Source organism: Bactrocera dorsalis, chromosome 3, assembly GCF_023373825.1.
Source record: "Bactrocera dorsalis isolate Fly_Bdor chromosome 3, ASM2337382v1, whole genome shotgun sequence".
NCBI classification, from domain to species: Eukaryota; Metazoa; Arthropoda; class Insecta; order Diptera; family Tephritidae; genus Bactrocera; species Bactrocera dorsalis.
Genome location: NC_064305.1, coordinates 69,792,015 through 69,818,231, shown reverse-complemented (window position 1 = coordinate 69,818,231; position 26,217 = coordinate 69,792,015). Strand labels below are relative to the sequence as shown.

Sequence of the window (26,217 nt, the reverse complement as noted above, 5' to 3'; positions counted from 1 at the left end):
ATGGAAATATTTAAAAATTGGAAATGAAGTTATTTTTTCCAAATTAAACACAAAATTATTACTTTGTACTTGAAGTGACAATTTTTGGTGTAATTGCATATTAATTACATATGTTCAAAAAACCATTGAAAATATAATGAAATATTAACAATATAAATGCAAAGAAGTCTACGAGACGAGAGACTTAACTAATTTGTCAATCTTTTGCTCAATTAAGTATGAAGCTGTGTTCGATTTAACTAGTAGATACAACAGTAGGCAATTGAGCGAATCATTGTAAATAGCAAACAAACGAAACGTTAAAAATAGTAGTGTTTACAAAAAGAGACACGAGAAAAGTTTATAGCTAGAAAATGCTAAAGAAACAGGCAAAACTAACTATATGCGCTAAACAGAGCTGACAGAAGTCTAAAATTCTTGAAAATGCCAGAATTCTGCTTATAAAATATATTGTTAAATAAATTAACAAAAGTGTTGTATGAAACGAAAAATTACAAAAGAAAAGAAAAAAAAAAATAATAAAATACAGCAGAACAATAAATAAGTGGGGAGGATGTTGAGCTTTTAAGCAAAAAGTAACGGTCACTGATGTGTAAAATGTCAAATAAACTGAAACAAGGAAATCTCTAAATTAGCATTAATTATTATGTAATTATTATTAACTATTGTAATAACAGTACATTGAATAGCCAATTTAAAAACCAAAACAAACAAAGCAAATGAAAATGACAAACGGACACACACAAAAGTAATTCTAAATGTTAACTGTTGCTAAATGACTAAACTAAGTAAAGAATAAAGAAGAGTAAACAATCTTAATACTTAAAAGAAATCAAATACAAAACATGCAGCGTATTAAAAATAAAGATTATATATTAATAATAAATGTTAATGCATAAAACAGAAATAAAGAAAAAATAAAGATGGACACCTGCGCGTAGAATCAGTAAAAAAGAATTATTTGTAACTGATTTAATTACAAAAAAATACAAAAAATATGAGTGTTTTATTTACAATTGGAAAATAGTGCAGCTTAAAGAAGGCAAGTAATTATAAAAATGGAGCTAAAGTAGTGGGATTAGATTGTTTGTGAGTAGAGAGCATAAAACTGCATTTGCTTTGTGCAGCAAAAGTGAGGTTAGATTGTAAGTGAGAAGAAAAATTTAAACAAAGCTTAAAACTGCTTCTGTATTATGCAGTAAACGTGAAGTTCGATTCTTAGTGAGAAGAAAAATTTAATCAAAGCTTAAAACTGCATTTGATTTATCAAGCTAAAATGAGGTTATATTGTTGGTGGGAAGGGCAGCTTTAAGCTGCATTTGATTTATGCAGCAAAAATGAGGTTATGTTCTTTGTGAGAAGAGAATCTTAAACCGAGATTAGAAAAGTGTGATTACATTGCTTGTGAGAAGAGAGCCTTAAAAAAGCTTTAAACCGCTCTTAGTTTATTCTGCAAAAGTGAGGTTATATTGATTGTGAGAAGAGAGTCTTAAAAAAAGCTTAAAACTGCACTTAGTTTAGGCAACAAATGGAAGCTTTTTCGAAAGATAATAGGAAAAACAAAGATTGCTGTGTTTTAGTTAAAGCAAACACTTTCTAGAAATCTGGCAATACTGCAAGTGCATCGCTAAACAGTAGGATGCAAAAAAAGGGTAAGGAGACAGCGAAGCAGCAATAACTAAAAATAATCACAACATATGTTTAAGAGTTGAAAAAATTATAGTTAAACCCTATTTGTATGTTAACTAAGAAAAGGGCAGCACTAAATGCAACGCTGCTTTAACATATTTAAATTCAAATTTGAATTTGCAACACACATTAAAATTTCATATAAAAGCCGTTATGTAACGTTACAAGTAACAACTACTCAAATCAACCCTGCGCTCTACTAGTTTGCCGAACGCGCTCCCAACTTTTTTCGCCGCAAGAAAAACGAACAAAATAACACAAACAACCCACAATAATGGAACAAACAAAACAGAAGAGAAATTGCAATAACGAAACAAATTCCAATGGTGGAACAAACGTAGAAAAAATGGAATTGAAGCAAAAACGCAATTTGCGCCAAAATCACTTTCTTCAAAACCGGAACAAATGCATATGAAATTAGCGGTTTTGAGGTTAAGAGAAATTTTTAAAAACGCTAACTACATTAAAAACCAAATTCAGCTTACCAACAACAATAACTGTTATGTAATGGTTGGGCAAAAAAGCAAAGCTGGAGAAAATTGATTGTAGCAGGTGTAAGCGGCTAATATTACGCAGCATTTGCAAAAAAAATGGAATTAATGCGAAATGAAACGATATGAAATGAAAACTTGAAAAATTAATATGAATAAGAGGATGTAGAGTAAAAAACAATCAACTGACACGGCTGCGCTACCATTGAAAACGTACATGTGGGGTTGTATGTGAGTTAATAATTTGCCGTATCGCACGGGTTGAAGGAAACTAAAGCGAATAGAAGAAGAGTTGCCAAGCTCAGCGATTTTCCTTTATGCAATAAGTTGTTACACACATTAAGCCGTCTTTTATAACTAACATGTTACATTTTAATAGTTTTTAATTGTTTTTTTTTTTTTGTCACAAAAAACACTATAAACTAATATTTTTTATATGTGCTGTAAGTCACATAGAAATCTATTTAAATAACAAATATTTTATTACAAATGTCAACTTACCTTTTCATACAAATCAAATAGAAAAGAAAACAATATTGTTCATATATACTTTGCTAATAAAAAATTTTTTTTTGCTTTATTATATAACTTAATACAATTTAAGAACATAACCTCAAATTGTCATTATATTACAACAAAAATAGTACGTCAAAAAATCAACTGTAGCCGCAGGCGAATTCAACAAATATTGGCAGCCCTGTGCGCGGCGATTTAATTGCGAACCTACGAAGCGACGAAAAGGCAAATCAAAAGAAGCAGCAGCAACAGCAGCCAACAGTAGTAGAAAAGCGTGGAAAAGTGCAGATAAGTTTCAAGTTGAATTTACGTATAGAAAATATCTTGAAAAACAGACAAAAATCCTGACGCAGCTGATTAAGCGCCAGAAAAATTTCTGAAGCGCTGACTGTTCGCATGTGAAGCTAGTAAATTCAGTTTGCTAAAGAAATAGCGTAAAAATTGTTTTGCTATAAAGCGGCAGTGGTTCTTGTACAGGTAAGCAAAGTTTGTTTGTGTGCTTGTCAAGTAAAAGAAGTGAATTATTACGTTAACGCAAAATTTGCAATAGATTACAACGCGTATAGGCAGGCGAAAGCAAATATAGAGCCTACAAAGACGGCGACGACGACGACGACCACCAGAAGAACACAGAGTAGAGTACAGGAGGCGAGTCAATAGCTATTATAGCAACAACAACAACGACGACTACAGTAACAGCAACAGCGGTCGACAACTGCTTTTGGTGCTTCTTTTTTGCATTTTGTTTTATTGGCGCATACACCCGTCTTGGCAGTTAACGCAGCGCAGCGCGCGTGTGTGTGTGTGTGGGGGAGAAAACAACTATAGGAAAGCCAACAGCAGCAGCAGCAAAGGAGCACAACATTCAGATTTTCAAGTCGACTACACGGTGTGTGACAGTGCTTAACATTGAAATATTAATTTGTTAAAAACCAGAAAAAGCAATAGGCGCGACAAGAAGCTGCATTTGATAATATCAACGCAGAAATTCCGAAAAATCAAGTGTGTAATTGTTTCACTAAAAAGGAGCTGAAATTGCAACAGCAGCTGAGAATTACTTGTGAAAAAGTGAGATTAGTGCATCAGAAGAAAATCCAAAAATAAAAATATAAAATGGAAAAGAGAATAGAACTGGAAAGACGCGCACGTAAAGCGAATCAGGTAAGCACTTTTGAAATTAATTAATAATTTTGTATGTTTACTGCCCTTTGTAATAGCTCACGCGCTAGCCTATTTGTTAGTGTATTCATTTCCAACCTTATATTTTGTTTCGTCCAAAGTAACGCCAAGTTCCTGTGTGCGCTAATATACTATGTAATATATGCATGTTATGTGCGTATGTCTTTGCTGCCCTCCCTTTGTTTTTAGCCACGGTTTTGGCATCCCCATTTATACTTTTATAAGAAAATAGCGTAGTGACTGCAACAGCAGGTTGTTGGAAGGGTTAGACATTGGGTGCATGTTCCCCAAATATCAGCACAGGGTGTACAGACAATATTGTTTTTCATCGTACGGTCTTCTCGTCACCAACATCAGCAGCAACACGGATCGAACTTACATATATCAAAGGAAATTAATTTGTCTCGAAAAAATTAATCTGCCATGAGTGCGCATTGAACATACAAATAAACGCGCGTGTGGAACCGCATACGCACACACGTGTAGTCATGCATACACGTACACATACAGGGCGTACAGTGTGTAGGCATATGTGAATATTACCTTTTCAGCAGTAACAACGCATTAGGCTACCCGAGGGTTGCCAATGTAGTCACGTATAGAGCACTTTCTGCTATTCATACGTTGATGGCGGTATTTATTTGTTTATTTTTAAATAATTTAGTTGTCCAGTGCTTTTGATACAAACTAAAATGTGAATTTGTATCAGGTAATGAAGTTATAAGTAACGCTAACAAAATTCCTAAGGTTAGGTTTACCCATGCGATAATACATGAGTACTATACACATTGGCACAAACCGAAATGTCTGTATGTATTGATTATGTACCTATGGAAATTTCAAATTTCGTTCAACCAATTAAAGTTCATAAGCATATGTCTTGCGAATCGCTAAATTCATCTAAATTATCTTCTAGTGGTGGAGAACTGAATCGTTTTTGGCTATTAGGAATTAGCAAAAGCTAGCCCCATACTTTTTGAGATATCGTTCTGAAACTATTAAAACCTTCGTGGTTACGAACTGCTATGGATATAGCTGTCATAAAAAGTGATCAGTCAAACTAACTCCTTGTGTGGAGAAATATTTTTGTTTTTGACAATGTATCTTAACATTTGACTTCGATTATTGGTCAACTGCTTTATAATCTCTGAACAAATTGTTCGAATCGCACCACAGTAGCATTAGCTGACCATACAACTTATCGATAAACTCAAGTTAAAGTTCTTTTTATACCCTTTTATTCTAAAAAAAATGAACATATGAAGGGTAGTACAGCCGTGATGCGGCCGTTGAACGTTTTTTTTTTTTAATGACTTTGTTGACAAGATAAAGGTCAGCGTATTCTATCATTTTTTGAATTTTCAGTATATCTCAAAATCATACTAACACATCTATAGCTGATCGAAAAATAAAATGTGTGCTCCTTGGCGACAAGTAAAATGAAGTCCTACATTAAGTTGGCGCCTCTTAATACTTGCGCGGTTGTTAGGACATTTTGATAGAAATACCTTAACGCTGCTATTTTATTTATCAAGCTTCCTGTTTCCTTATAAAGAAAAACACAGCGCTATTGCTTATCTATAGATCCACCGCAGTGGTCAAATATACAAATGGCGGTACACCAAGTCGCAGCATAACACCGTCAAGTTTCAAATTTATGTCGAAGCAGATAATTAGCGGTGGTGGTGTTGCAAATTGCTTGTATTAGCAGAACGGAAGCAACAACTAGTGTAGAATATTTACATATATGTACGTAAATGAAATAATATATGTATGCTGGCTTGTGTGTTATTCAATGCTAATGACAACATGCCAACTACTGTTGCACTGTTAAATTTGCTCTTCGCTGTTTCTTGTTATTGTAATGAAATAGCTTGACATTTCTTTTTTTTTGGAATAGGTCGCTTCGCATATACATATGTTTGTTTGTATGTATGCCATGCCGTGTGTATCTCACAATTTCCGCCATTCTTTCTTCTATGCAATTCGCCGTATACTCCATATTCGCTGCCATCTTGGTTTTTGTTGGTTCGGCGATAACAGAATACCTTCATACATTCTTTGTAGAATTACATAAACTCTTGATTTGCATTACCAAATTATCTTGAGCATATTTGTTACCTTTTTTTAACTGGTTGTGGGCATTCTCATTGTTTTTAACGTTGTATTAGCTTCAAATATTGTCCACATAGCGTTGCATTTGTTAATTTGGCGACAGGTTGCTGCAGTTTTCTTGCCATAATCGATTTTCCTTGTATGCGCTACTCTTTTTTTTTACCCTCTTTTGTGTTTCTTATGATGTATATTTTGCGTTCACACACTCACAACGCGACGCACTATAGGCGGTCGGTCGGTCATTTATGAACGCTTGCTCGAGTGCAACTATTTTCATCTTTGTTGCGCCTGCTGCGTTGGGGCTATTTGGGGCAAAATTGGCTATAACATTCGCTTTCGCCATACCACATTTTTATTTTCGATTCACCCACATTCAAAGCAAACGTAATTGGTGTGCTGAATGCAACGCTGTGTGGATGGAACGTCAATCGTTCTTTGGCTATTTTACAGAAATGTTGGTGGCACGTTTTGGCATAGGAACACAGCTGTATGTGCGCAATGTTTGTAGCAGTGCGTTTTTCAGTTTATGTTTCTTTCCTTTTCTTTTTTTTTTGGATTGCATTTCCTTTTGTTCGGCGCACTTCCCGCTGGTTAACATTTCTGGTATGCTATGAAAAATCGCAAGAGTATTAATTTTTGCATTTATTCTAATTTTGAATTTTTATGCTGAATCTATGTTACAGAAAAAATAAGTAAAAATTAGAATAATTACACTTAGAATTTAAATTTAATATGTAACTTTCCATTCTAGATCACAGATTTAAATCTGGATAATTGTCGGAGTACAAGTATTGTGGGCCTTACAGATGAGTACACTGCGCTCGAATCGTTGAGCTTAATCAATGTTGGTTTAACCACACTAAAAGGTTTCCCCAAGTTGCCCAATCTCAAGAAACTCGAACTTTCCGATAACAGGTAATTTCGAAACTTTCATTTTTTCAAATTTTGACATAAAATATATATTATTATTTTTTAATTTAACTTGCAGAATATCAAATGGCCTCAACTACTTGACTACAAGCCCCAAATTACAATACCTTAACCTGTCGGGCAATAAAATTAAGGATCTGGAAACACTGAAACCTTTAGAGGAATTCAAACAACTCGCTGTTTTGGATTTGTTTAATAACGAAGCAACACAAATTGATAATTACCGTGAAAAGATTTTCGAAATGTTGAAATCTTTGAAATTCCTGGATGGGTAAGTTGACGATATGATATTAAGTGCTCCGGAGACGATCGAATAATAACTTCAAACAGTGCATATGTGTTAGTGTGCTACACACTCGTGTTTTGTCCGCAAACGATCAAACAAACACGTCAAACATCAGTTTTAGTTTTGAGCTCGTAGCGTACGGTTGCCATGTCGACGTCGGATGATGATTATCTATTATTGGCATGTGCTGCAATTTTACTGAAAAGGAAGAAAAATAAATTGAAAAAGAAAAAGGCAAAAGTGGAGTGGTAATAAATTACGCATGAAAATCTTCTCGCAGAATTACAAATATCCAGTAAAACAGATTATTGTAACTTTTTGCGAATGGATTGCGACTCATTTAATGAATCCTTAACGTCCTTATAGAATTGCATTAATCCGGATTAATTCAGGAGTTAGTGAAGATAAATCTTTTGCTAATTCCCATTTAATACCCAAAATTTGAAAAAGTGAGCTGCATTTTCATTGGCAACGTTGTTAAATATGGCCAATCTATTGTGAATGAAAAACAAGCAATACTGACTGCTGTTTTTCAAATTTTCAATAATAAAACGACGTTTTATGTTGTGATGCAGTTTTAAAAATAACGTGTTCATACTTATGTTTTTGTAAAAAATGGTCGGCTACCAATTGCAATGTTTATGTTCTATCCATTTTCATTGAAAATATTATAAAAATTACAATCAACGAGAGTTTCAAACTCGCATAGCTACCGTCTGTCAACTATAAATTTGGATCTGATTAAGTGCGCAGTTAATACGGATTAACGTTGCATGTCAAGGCTGTTAAAGTGTTCGACGCAATTATTGGATCGTCTCCAGAGCGCCAAAATGTATGGTGTTTTTTATTTGTAACATTTTACCACCTTTTTAATTGCTTTAGCTTTGATGCGAACGATGTGGAAGCGCCTTCAGAAGATGATGATGACGAGGTTAACGGCAACGATGGCGAAGATGATGGTGACGACGATGGCGAGGAAGAAGGTAAGTGCAGTAATATATTCAAAAATAAATGTGGACTGGAATTCACGTAAGGTGTACGCAAACATACTGGGGTTTGCAATGAATTGTTAATGTGAAAAGTATTGCCCAGTTTAACTTGTGCAATCTCATTCATCTGTTGTTCTTTAAATGTCTTAAGGACAGAGAGCAAATTCTGTTAAAAGTTTTCAATTTTGTTTGGACAGTGGTAACACTAATCCGCTATACTATTTCTCATAGTTTGAAGTAGCAAATGTTTAGTTGCAAAATTTCAGTAATTTAATGTTTTTACTTATTGCTCAAAGTAAACTCAAGATTTTGGAGACATTCCTCATAGGAACTTTTTCATTGGTCATCATATTTAACTGCACACACACGCTCATAATACATTAAATTAGAAAATTTTAAGATAAAGTTGTAAACGCAAAAAATAAACCCATCCCAACTACCAACATTTTCAGACACGCAAAAAGCGTTTTGTTTAAATGGTATTGAAATTGATTTGGATGAGTTGGAAGAGTTTGAGCAGCGTGTAAAGGCAAAGAAACAGCTTCAGGGCAACACTGCTGCTGCGAAAAATCAAAAGACTGTTGATGAAGTTGATGACTTAGATGAATTGTTGAAGGAAATAAAATTGAAAGATGTGGCAACAAGTTCTAACTGTGATAAGCTATCCACGGCATCTCAGGCCACAGATGCAATATTGGCCAAGCCAACGGATGCTGAAACAGCGAATGCACCGCCATTGCCTTTTGCTCTTATACTCTATTGGTTTTTAGCGATACTTAATCTGGCAAATGCCACGTTTTGTAAGCATTTCTAAACAGTAACGTTCATATTTTAATTAATTTATGAACGTTGTGCTTGTTTGATTGCAGATTCCTGCGATGAGGAGGACTATGCCAGCTCGTATGTATCCACATCTGACGTTTCGTTATCGGAGGTGAGCATTCGTTAAATACATATTTATGAGCTTAATACAACAATTTTAAATAAATTTTGTTTTCTGTAGGTGTATAATGAAGATCTGGAAGAGGATAACTCCGAATGGGATGAAGAGAATGCAGCTGAAGATGAATTTGAGGATACCGATGACGATGATAGTGATGAGGACGGCGAAGGAGAGGGGGGAAATGCGTCTGCTAAGGGTAAAGCAGGCAAGGAAAAATCGTCATCCAATTCCGCCGCTGCAAAAGCAGAAACCGCTGAAGCAAATAATACCGCTACCGCTGATGGCGCTGCTGGTGAGTACACTAGTGCCGGGAACAAGGCTAAAAACAAATGTTAATTTATATTATTTTTTTTTTGTTAACAGAAGAGGAGGAACCGCAGGCTCGGGGAAAGAAAAGAAAGCACGACGGTTAAAAAGTGCTTTATAATGACGACGCATCATCGTAGCATTTGTTTACAAAAATCCAATTAACGTTTTTCTACAATTTTAATTTAACAAAGAAAGATATAATAACAAAAACCACAACTAAAACAAAAACAACACATGTCTATATCAGTTTATACATTAATGAGAAGCGCAAACAAATCAGCCAGCAGCAAGTTTGAAAGATTCAAGTAATACAATAAATATTGTAAACACGGCGTTTATATTTATCATTAAAATATTACTATAGATTTTCATGAAATAGCAGCAACCACATACACATACTACTACTATTATTACAACAAAATAACAATAACAACCAACCACATGCAACAAGCAAAAACAATTATTATAATATTTATGCATATTAGAACATTTTGGTGGCGCGAAAAAATTTTGTATGTAGGTATAGAAGAAAAAAAGAAGAGAGACAGAAATGGAAAGCCAAGCAATTGATGCAAACGTCAACAAAGGCAAGCACATATACTTACGCATATGGAAATGTTTTTGGCGTTGGCGCAGCATCCAAGAAAAAAACAACAGCATGGCAAATCAGAATGTTAGTAAAAAAGAGTACATGATAATTATTATAAAGAAGAAAAGTTATTAAAATAGTGATTATTTTAAGCATGACCTATATAAGGAAGAATGAAAGAAATGAAAAAAAAAAAAAAACAATTCAACGATGGCATGAAAAGGGAAATTTTATGAAGTGCAAATTGTACAACCTCTAGAAACACCAACAACAATAACCACACTGCAAAAGTATATATCCTAAAATCATAAAAGAAATTTGCCTAACAGCTGAGGACAATAGTAATTTTTGCATGTGAAATGTGATGTCAGTGAGAAGAATGTGCTAAAGAACATTTTTCAGTGTCTTAGCTGTAGAGCTGTTGGGTAATTACAAATAAATCAAAAGAAACAAGCAGAAAAATAACCGGGTAAGAAGTAACACCAGCCGGCGTATTAACAATAAAAAACAAAAAAAAATTGTTTATTGTTTAGTAGCATTAATTAGTTACTTATACAGTAAGTTTATTAATATATATGTATACATACATACCAACAACAGCAAAAGAGAGCAATGCATAAGCAACTATTTCCTTAAATAAGACGTTTGCCTGTTTTTTATTTCCGTTTTTGGTTTTTGCAGTTAGCTCAAAGTACTTTTTACATGTTAAATAAGCCTTTGCGTACATTCATGCATAAGACCGTTTTATTTTCACAATGGTGAAACTATTTTGTTTAATTTTGCACATCACCCACTCACGCTGCACAATCAATGCATCATAACAAAGAGTTTGTGTTGCTACTTGGTTCTTATTCGCAGCTAAGTTCATTAATTCGTGTATTTATTTGATTTTTAATTTGTTTGCAGCTTATATTCTATTTTGTTTTGTTTAAAAAAAACATTTTCCCAACTTCCATTCCTATATATCTTTATGTTATAGAACCAAGCATATTTTAGAAAATACAGACAATGTCAAAGGCAAAAATATACAAATACTAATTTTAATTCTAAGACATTTTCATATTTCAATGAAAAAACTTTTCGACACCGGACAAACTGTATTATTTGACCGAAATAAAAAATAAAGTCATTTTAAAAGAACTTGTTTTATTTGTTTGTGAGCTTAACTGGTATATAAAAATGGTTAAAAAATAATTATCCGAATATTCATTCGAATAATTTTTAGGAGTAACGAAAAAATTTCTGCAGTTAGCAGTGAGATATTTGAAAATATTTTAACAATAAAAATAATTCAATAAAATATTGTATAACAGTTCGTATAACAATCTGTCAAAATATCAATTATAATTTCGCCCTCATGGCAACGCTGCATGAGGAAAGTCTTCACACTTTTTGACATTTCTACAAAAGCTTATCATTGACAGCAGCGCTTTTACGCCTTCGCGACATTTATTGTTGTTTTTCTCTAGCGCAATCGGCCGCCGCATAAAATCTTATTGGAATTTTAGTTCACCGCTCGAATCGAATTCATTCACTTGTTTGTTGTCTTGCATTCGCATACGCGTTCGCGAATTTCAACGCCGTAAATTCTACAATTTCATTTCTTCTGTTTTGTTAAGTTTCGTTGTGTGTGGTGCAGCTATTAGAGAACGCAGGATTTTTATTTTGCCAAAATTAATTATTGCAACAAATGTGAAAGAAACAGCAATAAAACTAAGCAAATTTACTTATAAATCATAGCGAAAACATCAAAAAATCACTTTTCAAAGTTACATGAATCGCTTTTAAAATAGGAATAATTTTCATTTTGTGGGCATTGTGTGTCGGCGTAGTGCAATTCGATATTTGAAATAAGAAATAAATTTTCTAAACTGCATTATTGCAAAAACAAACACTAAGATAGCTCCGCTGCTGCCAATTCAAGAGTGTTTTAGTTGCAACTCGAAACTGCATTATAGCAAGCATACGTTAAAAGAAATTGCAAAAAATAGTTCTAATTCTTGCAAACGACATTAAACAGTGAGAGAAATTTTTTGATTTGTGTGCACACTGGTTGATGGCCGAAAATAAAGGAATCATGCTGGCTAAATCTGTACAAAAGCACGCTGGACGTGCCAAGGAAAAGGTGAGTGTAACCACTATTCCACAAATAACTTGTAACTTTCAATTTGCAACATTATAGTATTTAGGCTATAGAGATTTAATAAAAATATTTAGGCACGATCCCGATTACTTTGGCGGCGGGGTAAAAAAAAACGAATTTCCGTATAAATGGGGTATGTACGGATAGGGGGGCTTCTATAGAGGTGGAATATCCAAAAATCATGTGAAAATAGCTAATATTTTTAAAAATATTCACGTTTAAAAAATCAAAAATTCGCACTAAGAACACATGTTATTTCTCCATGTTTCACAGAATTTTTCACGTTTTTCTTTCACTATAATTAAATATACACTCTTAACATTGAAATCAGTTCGATTTTCACTTTCATTTCTTAATTTTTCAGCCAAATTTAGTAATTTAAAATCACATATAAAATTTATGGCTGAAAAGTTTAGAGTGTTTATATTTACGAGGAAAACCAGCGTTGCCACACCTTAAAAACCAAAAGTGAAGAATTTTTTAGCGTTTCACAGCGTTTTTATATCGATATTCGCAATATACGAGTCTGATCGTGAATTGGCAAAAATGAGAAATACATAATAGGAAAATTTTTTCGAGCGCTCGAAAAATAATATCCCTGGTCGGTCCAAAACCCCGGTGTTCAAAATTCTTCTGTGTCCAAATTCTTCTTCTTTCTGCAATAATAATTAATTATAAATTTTCCTATTATGTATTTCTCATTTTTGCCAATTCACGATCAGACTCGTATATTGCGAATATCGATATTTTTATTTCTTTTTATTTTTCCAATTATTATTATTTTTATAATATGTATTTCTCATTTTTACAAATTTTCTTTCTGACTCGAATATTGAGAATATCGATATTTTAATCTCTTTTTATTTTTCCAATTAATAACATAAAATTAAATAACGCGTCATACACATTCGTGAATCGGAATTAAAAACGAATTTTTTAAGACAATTCCCGTGAAAATTGGTGCACGTTTTCGGAAAAGCCGCTCTGCTGAACATTTACCGTATATAATATTGCTTATTTGCTTAATAAATTTATACAAGAAAATATCCATATGCATGAATAGAGGAATTTTGCGAAAAAAAGAGGAATTTCACGAATTGCCTTATCATCACATGGCAGCGCTCCATTTCGTCGTAATTTTTGGTAAACAAATGAGGTTCAAACAAGCGTAAAATGTAATTTTTAAAATAAAGATTTTTTAGGTAAAAAACCTGTTAAATGTGTAAAATGTGGTTTTATTTAAAAGTTAATAGTGTAAATTAATTAATTTGAAGTGAAAAATGTGAAAAAAGTGCGTTTAATGTGGTGAAATAGCGTCTTGAAATGGTCCAATTTTGCGATTTTTCGGACTTTGAAGTCGAATATCTCGTGAACTAAGCCTTTGCGGACCCTATAATCCTACATATTTTTTAATCAAGAGGACTTCCTCTTTCCAACGGTACCTTCAAATCGCGGCGCCAAAGAAATCGGAATTGTGCCAATATTTACCGGAGTCCAAACCAATATAGTATGTACATATGTAGCTCACACGTCCATTCCAGTGGCACATCCTTGACCTGCCGCATAGTCACTTAAACGCTGCGCATACATAACCCACAACATCTTTTGTTTATATGTTGGTGCTCAAAGTGTTCAGCATTTGAAAAGTAAACAAATATTACTATTTAATTACATGCTGGAAGGCGTTGGCCGGGAGCCTGGAAAAGAAATTGCTTTTATTTTGGTGTGACAATGGTGGATTCAGTGCAAATTTGTTTACCAAGTAGTTGCTGTACAACAATAGTGCTAGTAATTAGATGTGTATGTTTAGATTATTTTTAGTACGCTGGTCCAACTTTATTTCATATTCCTTAGAACAGGCGACAGGTTTACTATATAAATATCATAACTTTTTTCATACATATGTACATATTTTTTATGATTTTTTTAGCTTCCAATGCACTTTTAATACTCAAACTAGGGCAAAGCGGCTTAAAATATCTCCAATTTGTTCTTCTAATAATGGATACCCATGCTTATGCTTTATCTAACCACACCAAAACAAACTTTTCCAAAAGCAATTGCTTTATTGTTTGCTGTAGGCATATTACATTGTTGTGTTTGCGCTGCACCTGACCCATTTCACCTTCAACCAGCCGCCAACAGTGTTATTAACTCGGCTGGGCTGGGCTCTGTAACTCATAACAAGTTAAGTACTGCGAAATAAGTCGAGTTGGAAATGGTTTTGTAGTTGTACATATACATATACAAAAAAAAAATAGTAAGAAATCAGCGCCCATGCATTAACTTACACCCATGTGAAAATGTAAATAATAATTCTTCTGTGTGCATAAATATTTGTTGTGGTATTCGTAAGCTCCAACGAAGCTATGCCTATCGGTGTTTAAAAGCTTGAAAAGCGTAGCAAACCAAAATGTGTTAAATATCATTTTAATCTAAGAAAAATGCTGCGGAACGAAATGAAAGTACAAATAACTTGCTAAGATATGGCGTCGATAATTATTGCATTTCATTTCACTCAATTAACGATAGTGAAAAATGGTAAAAAATAACAATAAATACACGTTTATATATGTGCATACATATGTATGTATATAAATAAAAGTGTAAACCATGAAACCAATTACAATAATAACAAAGCACTGTCGTCCACACTACATATGCGCGATATTGCGCGCACTTGATGCACCGGAGTGAAGCTTAGAGATTGTATGTAGCGCCTCGTCTTCCATCATGCTATATATCTATGCGCATATGTAACACCGATAAATGAGCGGAGCGCAACCCAACTACCAGATGGCCTAAGAGTCACACTCACCTTAATCTCTGCTCGCAACTGCTTTGGTTCCGACAACTGTTGTTGCTTGTTGCCAATAGATGTGGCCTATTATTGTTTTTGCTGTTGTTGCATTACGCTTTTTCTCTTTCAGTCATTACTTTTTATCGTTTCATGTTTACTTTTTATCTTACCGACCGGCTTGGCGTGTTGCTATTGCGCTTAATTCCGTCGTATTTTATTTCGATGCTCACGTCTTGACCGGTAACTTTGTCCGGTTTTTGGGCTAGTGCCACACGTAGCGCCAGCACCGCATTTAGCTGTGAGCACAGTGAAAGTCTGTATGAGTAAAATGACTGTATGAGTGCAAAATGTGGGGGGAAAGTGCCTGAGCGGTTAGGTATGTGAGCTTTTTGGTAAACAAACAATACAATTATTAAATTTATCATGTTTGAAAAGTGCTGGAGAGGATTTATATTTAAATTTTTTCGAATCTCCTTTGATTTAGTGTCTTATTCTTAATAATTTTAGAAAATACGCTCTTGATACACCAAAGCTAGCGGTCAGTCGTGTTTTCTGCAGACTACAGTTGTAAAACTGTTTTAAGTTGGATATTATTACATACATACATATGTATATTGCTATAAAATATATTTCAAATTTATATTTTTATAGAAGTACAATGTTCAGAAATTCGTAAGGAGCATTTGTCACCTTGATAAAAGCTTTCAGCGCCACTTTCTAAAAAATATTTTCTCTTATGGATGCAACCAGTTGGAGAGTTAACAAAATGTAGTGTGATTTTGAGTTAAACAAAAGATACAACTATGCAAACAACAACAAGTTTAGCACTTAACAACGAATCTGGCTTGTAAATTATATGCAATAACTGTATAGGAGAGATAAGCATTGTTGGTTAGTGCTGTGGGAGAAGAATGCAGGCGGACCGCTACATGTTAACACATGCTTATGTAAGTATGTATAGACATAAATATATGAGCACGCGAATGCAGTGAAATCAGGTGGTTGGCTATGCGTTGGTGGTACGAAAGCAAAATCGACCTCAAAAAGGTGCAGTGAAGAGCTGATGCATTTTTGTATATAAATATGTACATATGCATGTAAATCTGTATAGCAAACTAAAGACATTCAAAAAGCTTGACTACAAAGTCAACACAACAACAGTGGCTTGCGTTTATGCTGCAGTGGAATGCGTTGCACCTGATTTTATGCGCAAAGTTGATTTCTTTCACAGAGAGCGATACGATATTGCTGTTCGACCTGCTGCAGCAGCAACATGTTGTAATAACGCGGAAAATGCAAATGTCCACGCTGTAACGTAGGGGCTATCAAAAGCGCACATACATATAAACATATTATGGTGGAGATAGGTATAATTAGAGAACGCAGCCACGAAATGAACAAATTGCAACAAAAAAATGTATTAAATCTGGGAAATTCATTTTCTTAGCAGCAGCTCATCTGCGTCTAGCGTACCTAAATTACACATGTATTTACAAAACTTGAGCGTAATTGTAAGAGGCGAGAAAAAAATTGCCGCGGACAAATTGCTCGTTGCTGAGTTGCTCATTTTTCGGGTTGTGCTCCCGGTTGTGAGCAAGTGGCATGCGCGTTGTTTTTTTTTGGTGTTGTTGCTGATGTCAATACACTTGGACGACATAGCGATGAGGTGCAACAGCGTACTTCCTGTTTATTTGTGGTACTTATGTATGTTCATACATATGTATTTATATAGTATTTGTACTGCTATGTATGAAGATGTGTATTTCTAAAGCGCTGTTTTCAATCGTCAATTTGTGAGGTGTCGTGTTGTTGCCAAAATTAAAAAATTACTAATTTTCTTAGCTTTGGCGGCTTCTAAATGTAGTTAATAATTAAGAAGTTTCCATTATAACAGCTTTTTCTAACCTCACAAAGGTTTACGGCTTACTGCTGATCAATACAAAACCGTATCCCTTCTGGTTAGGTAGATAAAACTTCCTGAAATACATGTGAGAGACTTTTTTAGATGATTTTTCGACAGAGTCTATGGTAAATGAATTAAAAATTTTTTTGAAAAAGTTTTGGTATAGGTTCCTGAACGCAAACACATTCGACTAATTCCCTGAAATATCTGAGTGATCCGCAATCATCCGTACTGTGTCTTCTCCCCGCTACTGTTTAACTTCAATATTTCGACACTCACTCAACTACCGCAGAGAATTTCCATCACCTCATATACGGAGGATTGTGCGATATTGATGTCAGGCACATCGATAGTATATGTTGAAAAGTAAAGTCTCTTCTTTCTCCATTACCCGCAAAGAGCTTGACTCTCTTCCCCACTAAATCCAAAGCGACCATTGTCACTAACTACAGTTTAATTCCACCAGCAGCCGGTTCTATGCACCGGAATTGACTGATTTTATCCGGCCAAGGGCTGTTATTTCGGATATCTAACCCCGTTAAAAAAAAAAATTAAACAGTTCCGACGACAGTCGGGTGTAAGTAACCGGAAGGGACCTGAATTTTTATCCGACTAAGGACTTCCACCTGGGTACCATTTCTAGAATTTACTTTAGGAATGTTTTCTGCCGTTACAATAACAACTAACTACAGTCGGGTCTGCGTAACCCGGAACGGATCCGAATATTCAGCACTTTCCCGAGCTGACTTCGATGACAAGCAACCCGGCTGTCCTGAAGGGGCTTAGAATTTGTACATATGTACCTAATGTAATGCATGATAAAGAGGGGTAAACCTCGGCCAGTCATATAATAATATATTTGTATATATAATTTTATACATTTGTCTGTACTACCTAAGGCTCTCGGAACCGCTATACTGGTTCAATGAAAGTTTCTTGTAGAAATTTCAAAATTCTCTAAAAAAATTATTATTTTTTTCAATAATTAAATTCGAATTCGAAACAAATGTTGTAATTTTTGCTAAAATAACTTATTCATGCGTCATCATTTTTTTTCGAAACGTTTTTGAAAATAAAAATAGTCGCAGCATCACAGTTTGCTTTGGCAACAAAAAGCGCTACATATTTCATTTATTTATATAAATTACTGTTAGCTTTTTCAATATGATTTTATAATTTCGGAAACCGCAGACATTTGCTGAGTGTGCAGTTTGCTAGATATCCATATACATACATACTTGTGTACATAGAATATACGTATATATTAAACTAGTGGATCCGGCCACGCGTTGCTGTGGTATACATTTTATACTATTATTCATATAAAAAACTATTCAATACAGTTAACATTTTATTTACGAATAAAGCCGAAAACGTTTTTCTCGGAATAAGACTCCAAGGGATTGTACTTGAGGTTTAATTTTGAATATGTTCATACAAATAAATTTCATTGGAAAAAATAAAGAATTTAAGGCTGCCTTCTCAATGTCTGGTTACTAGAACTGGAAAACAAACGATGTCCGGGGCCATCGATGTTTTCGATGTTTTTGAAAGAAAACATCGATGTTTCATCGATGTTTTCAGTTAAAACAAAAAATTAAAACTTAACAAATTTATTAAGAGATCATTGTTTTTGATTTTTGTTGAGAAAAAGTAGCTTATCTACTATATTCGATTTTAAAGCGCATCTCCTGTCCGATACAATTTGTCCAGCTTTGCTGAACGCTCGTTCAGAAGCGCAGGAAGACGCTGGTACGCAAAAATACTTCTTTGATAATATTGCTAAAGCTGTCGTATCCTTTGTATGCTCCTAAAATGAAGAGAAAATTATTTTTGTTATATTAACCATGTGAATAATTATATTACACTTATTATTACCTTCCAATAGTCAAGTGGATTGACTTCTTCAGCTTCATGCGCCGTTTCAAAATATTGGCGCAAAAGAATTATGGCGTCAGCTTTATTTGATTTTACTTTATCCTCCAGCTTTTGACTCATGAAGGAAAAGCGTTTGGGTTGTGGTGGTGTTGGCTGTGGACGTGGTGTTGTTTTTGACAAAAATGTGGAGACTTCTAACTCTAAGGCTTTTTTAGCCTGCTCAGCATTTGATGGCTGCAGGAATCCATCCTTTTTGAACCGTGGGTCCAAAATGGTTGCAAGCCTTGTCGCGGTACGCTCCTCGTACTGTGAAAATCTCTCTGCCATTCGGACCCTTAGGTAGTCGACGACTAGTTTAGCCTCTGGAGATATGAAAGAGTTCATTTCAAATATTTGTTTGCGCAGCTCACAGCATGTTGGAATGATCAGTGATATAGTCACTTTTGTGTCTGCAGAAACGGATACGGTTGCATCCTGAAATGGATTAAGTATCTCAACCAGTTCCTTTATGAGTGTTATTTCGTCTGCAGTAAACGGCGGTAAAGACTTTGGGGTTTTCAAAAGAACTCTCGAGATTGCTTCATTTGTCTCCAAAATACGCTGCATCATAAAGAGAGCACTATTCCAACGCGTAGGAACCTCCTGGATCAAACTGTACGGCTTATTAACGCCTTGCTCTTCCTTGAATTTAGCATAAGCTATATTGCTCGCTTTAAAAAAAGCGACTGTGCGCTTGCACTTCACAATAATTTCGGAAACGCATGGCAGCTTTAGCACATCTTGCACTAATAAATTTATCGTATGTGCAAAACAGGGAATATGCATGATTTTAAGCAGCTCACAAGCTTTTTTCATTGTGGCGTCATTGTCTGTTACTACACAAACGACTTTACCTTGCAAACCCCATTCAGTTACAACATTATTTATAGTATCAGCAATGTTAACAGCTGAGTGGTTAGTTGGTGTGATAAGTTGGTTCGTCGACAAAATTTTTGAAGCAAGCTCAAAAGATTCGGTTACAAAATGACACGTAACAGTTAGATAGGATTCATTGGCTCTTGATGACCAGCCATCGGTTGTTAATGCGACGCTTTCGACAATCTGAAGCTCTGCTTTTAAAGTTTCTTTTAGACTATTGTATTCATTTTTTAATAGTACATTGCGCAGGTGAGTCTTACTCGGCATTTTGTAACGTGGATCTAGTTCATGGATCAGCTTGGTTAACCCAACATTATTAACCACATTTAGAGGTAAGACATCGGACGCAACCATATTTAGTACCAGCTTGTCAATGCGTTTCTTTTTTTCAGAGGTATTAGAGTAGAGGATATCACGCTCTAGGAATTTCGTCATGCATTTTGCTTTCTCTAAAGGCTGATCTTTAAGTAGCGTAGGATGCATGCGCTTCAAGTGATCCATAAGGTTGGTCGTGTTTCCACCGGTTTTGTACTGCTTACCGCACTGGTTGCAAATAGCCATATTACTCTCCTTGCATTTCTTAAAAACCTGCCAAACCATCGACGTTTCCCTTTTGCGTTTATTTGTGTGCTGCTGTATGTCATCCTCAACTACATTTTCTTTATCGCCAGTTGATATTGATGTTACTAAAAAAATACAAATACAGACACATGTTATAAGTATACATATACAACATACACACATTTTTACTTGTATGCAGAACTATTTAGAAACAATACTTACTTTTCACAAATTTGTCCATTTTTTATCACCACGCTTAAAGCCAACACCACCGTTCGCCTTCAAGTTAGTCCAAGTTTACTGTATATTATCATAAATTTAATAAAAAAATAAAATAATGCGAGACAAAACCAATTCTACTTACACGTTGCTCCAATGCACAGATACAATTAAAAACAATCGATAGTGGTCTATGAGCCATCGATGTTTAGAAAATTTAAAAAACATCGATGGTATCGATAGTGCCATCGATTGTTTTCCAGCTCTACTGGTTACCAGCCCTTCTGCCCAGTTAATAGCGTTGTACGCTTAAAAGAGTGTCCATTTAATAGAGATTTCACTGTATTTTTTTATTTATGAATGGTTTTTATTATCCTATCTTCTAAGTTGGTTCGATCTGTACACAGTGTGCTAAATTTTACTAAAATCGGTTGAGTAGTATAGGAGTTCATCGCGGACAAACAACGTGACACGTAATTTTTATATATAAAGATATGTATGTATATATACAATCATTTCTATTACTCAAGCAAAAATTTGTGTAAATATGTATGACAAATTTTGGGTTTTCGAAAATTTTGCTTTTTGCAACAACAAATTGTCGTTTACTCACGCAAATTGTGACAGCAGCAATTTTCAGCTGGCAGTGCTGCCAACACACGCCACACCCGTCTCTCTTTAGCAATTTCGATTTGAGAAGGAAATGAGCGCAAGAATTTAGAATTTCGTATGAAAAAAGGAAAAATTGCGCAAAAATTTCAGTTTCGAAAACAACCAATGTATATGTTTTCGGAAATTCGATTCGGATTGTACGAACGTGGTTCAAAAGGGAAAATATTTTAACAAGCTGTATTTGCGGGTTTCAGTTACAGTTACAGTTAGCATCAGGCACCACTATTCCTGAGTTCCAAACTCATCAAAACTACCCGTTTTTTAGACCCCCGGCAACAACTGCTTCAGTCACAAATCCGGATCCGTTCCAGTTACGTAGACCTGACTGTCGTGTGAACGGGTTCTGGGGGGTCGAGAATACAATCCCACACAACATCTAACAAAACCGAACACCTCTTTCAACATCTGGTTCTCTGGTATAAGACTTGGTATGACGACCGCAAATGGCACTTCTGCCTTGCGTTCCTCTAGTACTGGAGTGCGTTTTCTTTTCTGCGATCTCTATGTATATACATTAGGGTGATTCAAAAAAAAATTTTTTTGTTTTTTTTTATTGGTACTCGGAAAAATGGGTTCCTAGACACCTCTAAGAAATCCTCTCCAAATATGAGTTTTTAATTGTAACGGGAAGGTCCTCCGCCTAACGGTTTTCTATTTTTTCTTATTATCAGATAGAAAAATTTATATCTCGCTTCCAACTACTTGAAAAAATATCTTGTTAATTAGGTTTTGTAGGAAATTGAATGCTCTAAAATATGGTCTCTTATGATTTTTTCGTAAACCCAGCCGTTTAAAAGATATTAACGGTTGAAATTTGACTATTTTTGGAAAAATTCTTTATTTCTTATTAATTTTATAACTCAATGAAAAAAAATTATTATGAATAGGTTTTTGGAGAGGATTTCTTAGAGGTGCTTAGGAACCTATTTTTCACAGAACCAAACGAAAAAAAAATTTTTTTTTTTTGATCCACCCGACTATGCATTGTTGTTTGACGATGAATATCTCGAAACTTAATCGAAAAATCATAGAATACCATTTTAATAGAGCAGTAAATTTCCCACAAAACTATGTGCATCATCATTCATAATAATTTTTTTTCATTGAGTTATAAAATTAATAAGAAATAAAGAATTTTTCCAAAAATAGTCAAATTTCAACCGTTAATATCTTTTAAACGGTTGGGTTTACGAAAAAATCATAAGAGACCATATTTTAGAGCATTCAATTTCCTACAAAACCTAATTAACAAGATATTTTTTCAAGTAGTTGGAAGCGAAATATAAATTTTTCTATCTGATAATAAGAAAAAATAGAAAACCGTTAGGCGGAGGACCTTCCCGTTACAATTAAAAACTCATATTTGGAGATGATTTCTTAGAGGTGTCTAGGAACCCATTTTTCCGAGTACCAATAAAAAAAAACAAAAATTTTTTTTTTTGAATCACCCTAATATACATATTGTATTTATATATTTAGACGCCAAATACGTCAGTCCAAAGTAAAATTCACTTGACTGCTGTATTTTTTCGTTGATATTTTTTGCTTTTACAAATTTTCTATTTCGAAAAGCGGAACTTTTAGCTTTTTTCGTTTGAGAGTTCTTTTTTGCTTCTCTTCTAGGCACACGGTGTTATTTTGGTTAGACATTTGACAACGAACTCGGCGCAGAGACACATTCTTGCATCGCTCGGTCGGCCATTCGCGGACATTGGTAGCGATGACGCTGGCGACAGTCAATCCAAAAATAGATCAACGATCGGTGAATGCGATTTGGCTGTCGTCGCCGTTGCTCTTGCCACAGTCACTAGAACCGTCGTCGGCACTCTATACTTATTTCGCCCAAAACGACGTGAAGATTTTCTTTCGCTTAGCAATTGACTCCTCGTTTTTGTTGTACTTAAATATGTTTATTTGTTTGTGTGATATAAATTTTTAGTTGCTTTTTAATCGTTTTTCGTCGTCTTTTTGCTAGTAGACTTTGGCAACTGTGTTGCAAATGCCAAAATAGTTTCGATCTGTCTGAAGCATAGCATTTATTGGTTCTAAGTGCGCTCATTTTGCAACCCAGTGCCGACGTTTTCCACAATTTTTTGACTGCTGTTTTCTTTGTATACCGGCTAATGGGTTTTGGACTGATGTTGGACTGTGTTGACAGGCTTTAGTTTGACTTTGACTAGGACATAGTGATATTCCTGGTAACTGTGGCTGGCAGATGAACTAGCCAGAGCGAGCACCACATTCCATTAGACTCAGGAAAAGGGGGGATTTATATGTCTCTAGCTACTCTTGATATTTAATAGAAAAATATGTTATAGATACAGCAGAAACACGCTGAAGACGATCCTTAACTTGCTCAACAAGTACCCAAATGACTGTTAAGATTTAAAAGGAATGACATAAGGACTCTAGTAGTAGTTTTAACAGGTCACTGTCTAATTGGCAGGAACACTATACAATGACTAGGTAAAAGAAGAGGAGACTAAAAAGCATCTATGCGAATGCAGATTGTCTATCCGTAGAGTCCAATTTTCGATGACTCTTTCGAACATTTCGATTGTTAACTGACGAATGACACGCGTTTTGTTTCAAGGCCTGAGTCGAAGCGTGATTGTCCGTATATACTTTAGACTTATCCCCACAGGAAAAAGTCTAACGGTGGCTAATCGACTGGCCCAAAACGTGAAATTATCTACACACCGAAGTCTTCTCTTAACTTATCCATTGATTGATGCGATGTGCGGGAAGTGGCGCCGTCTTGTTGAAACCAAATGTCGCCGAGATCACGAGCTTCAATTTCAGTCATCAAATAGTCGGTTACTATGACGCGATAACGGACACCATTGACGGTTACGTTCTCACCGGCATGATTTTTGAAGAAATATGGACCCCTGATTCCACCGACCCACAAACCACACCAAACCGTTGTTCTTTCTTGGATGAAATGGCAGCTCTTCAATCTCTTCAGGTTGCTCTCGTCCCAAATGCTTGTTTACGTACCCCTTGAACCTAATCGCTCAACAAAAATTGGCTCGAAAACATCGAATCTTCTTGGAACTTTTCAAGAGCCCATAGAGCGAAGCGATGTCGCTTGGGAAGGTCGAGCGGCTTACGTTCCAAGCAGTCCTATCCTATGCTATGTCATACTATATAGACCTATGCTATGTTAAGTCGTGCTCTGCTATGTTATACTACGCTGTGTTATGCCATGTTATGTTGTGGTCTGCTATGTTGGCTGTGTTACAACTCAATTAGTGTCTGCTATTTTTATTTACACTTCCTTTCGCCGCTTCTCTCCTCACTATATCCAAAAACAGGTGCGGCCACTCATACACACTAACATTAATACATTTACGATGCAAGTTTTTGCTCTCCCGGCGATATCCACACATATACTTGCACATGTATGTGGTTGGCCGCCAGGGTGCCACACGATTGACATTTTATTGGCAGGTAATTTCGTCAACTTGCCTGTTGCACATTGAACTTCTGCAGCCTCGACAATACACACACACTAACGCTTCGTATTATTGATGATAATGCTTCTTGTATTGGTTGTTGTTGCTCTCGTATTGGCGATTATTTTGCCATTTCTCAAACAGCGCTGTCTGCCAATAACGTTGCAACGAAATTCAATTTCACTACCGATTTTATAGTGAGTGCGTTTTTTCTTGAATATACATATGTATATAAATATATATAGATACATACATATGTACATATATAATCGCGCGTGTGTGTGAAAGTGTTTTTTATAAGCATTTTTTTTAGCTCCTCAACGCCAAGTGCAAAGCAGCAAATTGAAATTAGCAACAACAAAAACTGCAACAACAACAGCAAGCTTTTCAAGTCAAACGCGGAAAGCGCGCTATTTACAGGCTACAGGCGTTCACCGACACGACACCACCTCGGCCAGCCGGGTCTTTCGCGTTCGTTCAACTGCGTCACAAATAAATACTTCGCATAAATATACATATGTATGTATGTTTGTACTTACTACATGTGTATTTTTTATGAACAACTTTTTTCTCTGCTTCTTTCCGCATCTTTTTCGTTTATTTGCTATTGATTGATAAGCGGCAAATTGGCTAACGCAACCGTTAAACGCTTTTCGTTAAAGCCGATAAAAGTGCTCCGCAGTTTTGTTCTTGTTCGTGTTTGCAAATTGAGTTGTTTCGAGCAGTTGTGAGTGTGTGTCTATGTGCATGTGTTCTTCAATGGACTGCGGAAGAGATAGTTAAGGCATTCGCTGGCGTTTAATGTTTTATTACGCACCTTATCGCATTTAGCTGACGATTATTGACCCGACAGGAAAATCACCGTGGTGTTGAAGTGATGAATTTCACTGCATTTGTATTTGCAATGTTGAGTCAGGTTATGTTTGATTGAAATGGTGGACCAAGTTGAAGTTAGCCGCTAGGAAGAAGTTAATTTTGTTTGAGTGCTGAGTTGAGTAAGGGTTGTACCAGGCTGCAGTGTAGAGTTTCTGATAATATATTTATAAAAAAACAAGAAAAATTGATAACTGCATCGAAGCTATAATAATTTTGTCGGAGATTGCACGGTTGCCTTGGACAATATCCCATGTCAAATTTCGTTAAGAAATCTTCTCAAATAAAAACGTTTTCTATACAAGCACTTCATCGCGATCGGTTAGTTTATATGGTTATTATATGCTATAATGATCCGACCTGAATAATTTCTTGCGAGGTTGTACCGTTGTCTCGGATAATAACCCATGCCAACTTTCGTGAAGATATTTCGTGAAATAAAAAAGTTGTCACAAATAAAAAAGTTGTCCATACAAGAACTTAATTCCGATCAATCAGTTTGAATGACAGTTATGTACATGCTTTAGTAGTCCGATGTGAACCATTTCTTGCTAGATTATACCGTTGTCTCGGACAATATTCTATGCCAAATTTCGTGAGGATATCTTGTCAAATAAAAATGGTTTCCATACAAGTACTTGAATCCGATCGTTCAATTTGTATGGCAGCTATATGTTACAGGTGTCCGATATCCGCGGTTCCGATAAATGAGCAGATTCTTGGGGAGAAAAAAGCGTGTGGAAAATTTCTGATCGA

General features: G+C 35.2%; 3 protein-coding genes and 1 long non-coding RNA gene across 13 annotated transcripts in view; 2 read left to right on the top strand and 2 right to left on the bottom strand.

Annotated features, from left to right (window-relative positions):
• The first annotated feature begins 2,926 nt into the window (after positions 1 to 2,926).
• LOC105222889 (acidic leucine-rich nuclear phosphoprotein 32 family member A) lies at positions 2,927 to 10,678 on the top strand. Of its 4 annotated transcripts, none has more exons than XM_049453527.1 (9): positions 2,927 to 3,173; positions 3,247 to 3,857; positions 6,742 to 6,905; positions 6,979 to 7,191; positions 8,089 to 8,189; positions 8,648 to 8,995; positions 9,065 to 9,129; positions 9,199 to 9,430; positions 9,502 to 10,678. In XM_049453527.1, exons 2-9 carry the CDS (start codon positions 3,810 to 3,812, stop codon positions 9,549 to 9,551), a joined length of 1,221 nt encoding a protein of 406 aa, XP_049309484.1. In that variant the 5' UTR covers positions 2,927 to 3,173; positions 3,247 to 3,809; the 3' UTR covers positions 9,552 to 10,678. The 4 variants fall into 4 exon arrangements, 3 of the variants coding, with proteins under 3 accessions (XP_049309484.1, XP_049309485.1, XP_049309483.1); XR_007422408.1 differs by lacking the exon at positions 8,648 to 8,995 and having other exon boundaries at positions 2,933 to 3,173; positions 9,502 to 9,752; positions 9,812 to 10,678; XM_049453528.1 differs by lacking the exon at positions 8,648 to 8,995 and having other exon boundaries at positions 2,929 to 3,173.
• Positions 5,008 to 6,296, bottom strand: LOC115065889 (uncharacterized). The gene is made up of 2 exons (XR_003845579.2): positions 5,997 to 6,296; positions 5,008 to 5,934 (listed from the first exon to the last, which is right to left on the bottom strand). It is a non-coding gene; the product is annotated as an uncharacterized LOC115065889 (long non-coding RNA).
• An 824-nt stretch (positions 10,679 to 11,502) lies between the features above and the next one.
• Positions 11,503 to 26,217, top strand: part of LOC105222890 (myc box-dependent-interacting protein 1) — a 103,714-nt gene continuing 88,999 nt past the window's right edge. For 2 of the 6 annotated variants that reach the window (XM_049453512.1, XM_049453508.1), the window contains exon 1: positions 11,503 to 12,161. In XM_049453512.1, coding sequence (XP_049309469.1) covers positions 12,093 to 12,161 — 69 coding nt within the window. In that variant the 5' untranslated portion in view covers positions 11,503 to 12,092. The remainder of the gene's footprint in view (positions 12,162 to 26,217) is intronic. The other 4 variants (XM_049453513.1, XM_049453511.1, XM_049453509.1 and 1 more) reach the window with 3 other exon arrangements.
• On the bottom strand, positions 18,480 to 20,730 carry LOC125777806 (E3 SUMO-protein ligase ZBED1-like). Of its 2 annotated transcripts, XM_049453525.1 has the most exons (4): positions 20,604 to 20,730; positions 20,462 to 20,539; positions 18,761 to 20,364; positions 18,480 to 18,692 (listed from the first exon to the last, which is right to left on the bottom strand). In XM_049453525.1, the coding sequence occupies exons 2-4, from the start codon at positions 20,478 to 20,480 to the stop codon at positions 18,507 to 18,509; spliced, it is 1,809 nt and encodes a 602-aa protein (XP_049309482.1). In that variant the 5' UTR covers positions 20,481 to 20,539; positions 20,604 to 20,730; the 3' UTR covers positions 18,480 to 18,506. The 2 variants fall into 2 exon arrangements, with proteins under 2 accessions (XP_049309482.1, XP_049309481.1); XM_049453524.1 differs by lacking the exon at positions 20,604 to 20,730 and having other exon boundaries at positions 18,761 to 20,489.

What these genes read in the sequence shown, in the direction of transcription:
- LOC105222889 (XM_049453526.1), top strand. Translation starts at nt 6,480, where the DNA reads ATGTGCGCAATGTTTGTAGCAGTGCGTTTTTCAGTTTATGTTTCTTTC. An exon ending in CTGACGTTTCGTTATCGGAG is followed by an intron (nt 9,130 to 9,198) that starts GTGAGCATTCGT and finishes TGTTTTCTGTAG; the next exon opens with GTGTATAATGAAGATCTGGA. An exon ending in TACCGCTGATGGCGCTGCTG is followed by an intron (nt 9,431 to 9,501) that starts GTGAGTACACTA and finishes TTTTGTTAACAG; the next exon opens with AAGAGGAGGAACCGCAGGCT.
- LOC125777806 (XM_049453524.1), bottom strand. Translation starts at nt 20,422, where the DNA reads ATGTGTGTATGTTGTATATGTATACTTATAACATGTGTCTGTATTTGT. An exon ending in ATCCACTTGACTATTGGAAG is followed by an intron (nt 18,693 to 18,760) that starts GTAATAATAAGT and finishes TCTTCATTTTAG; the next exon opens with GAGCATACAAAGGATACGAC.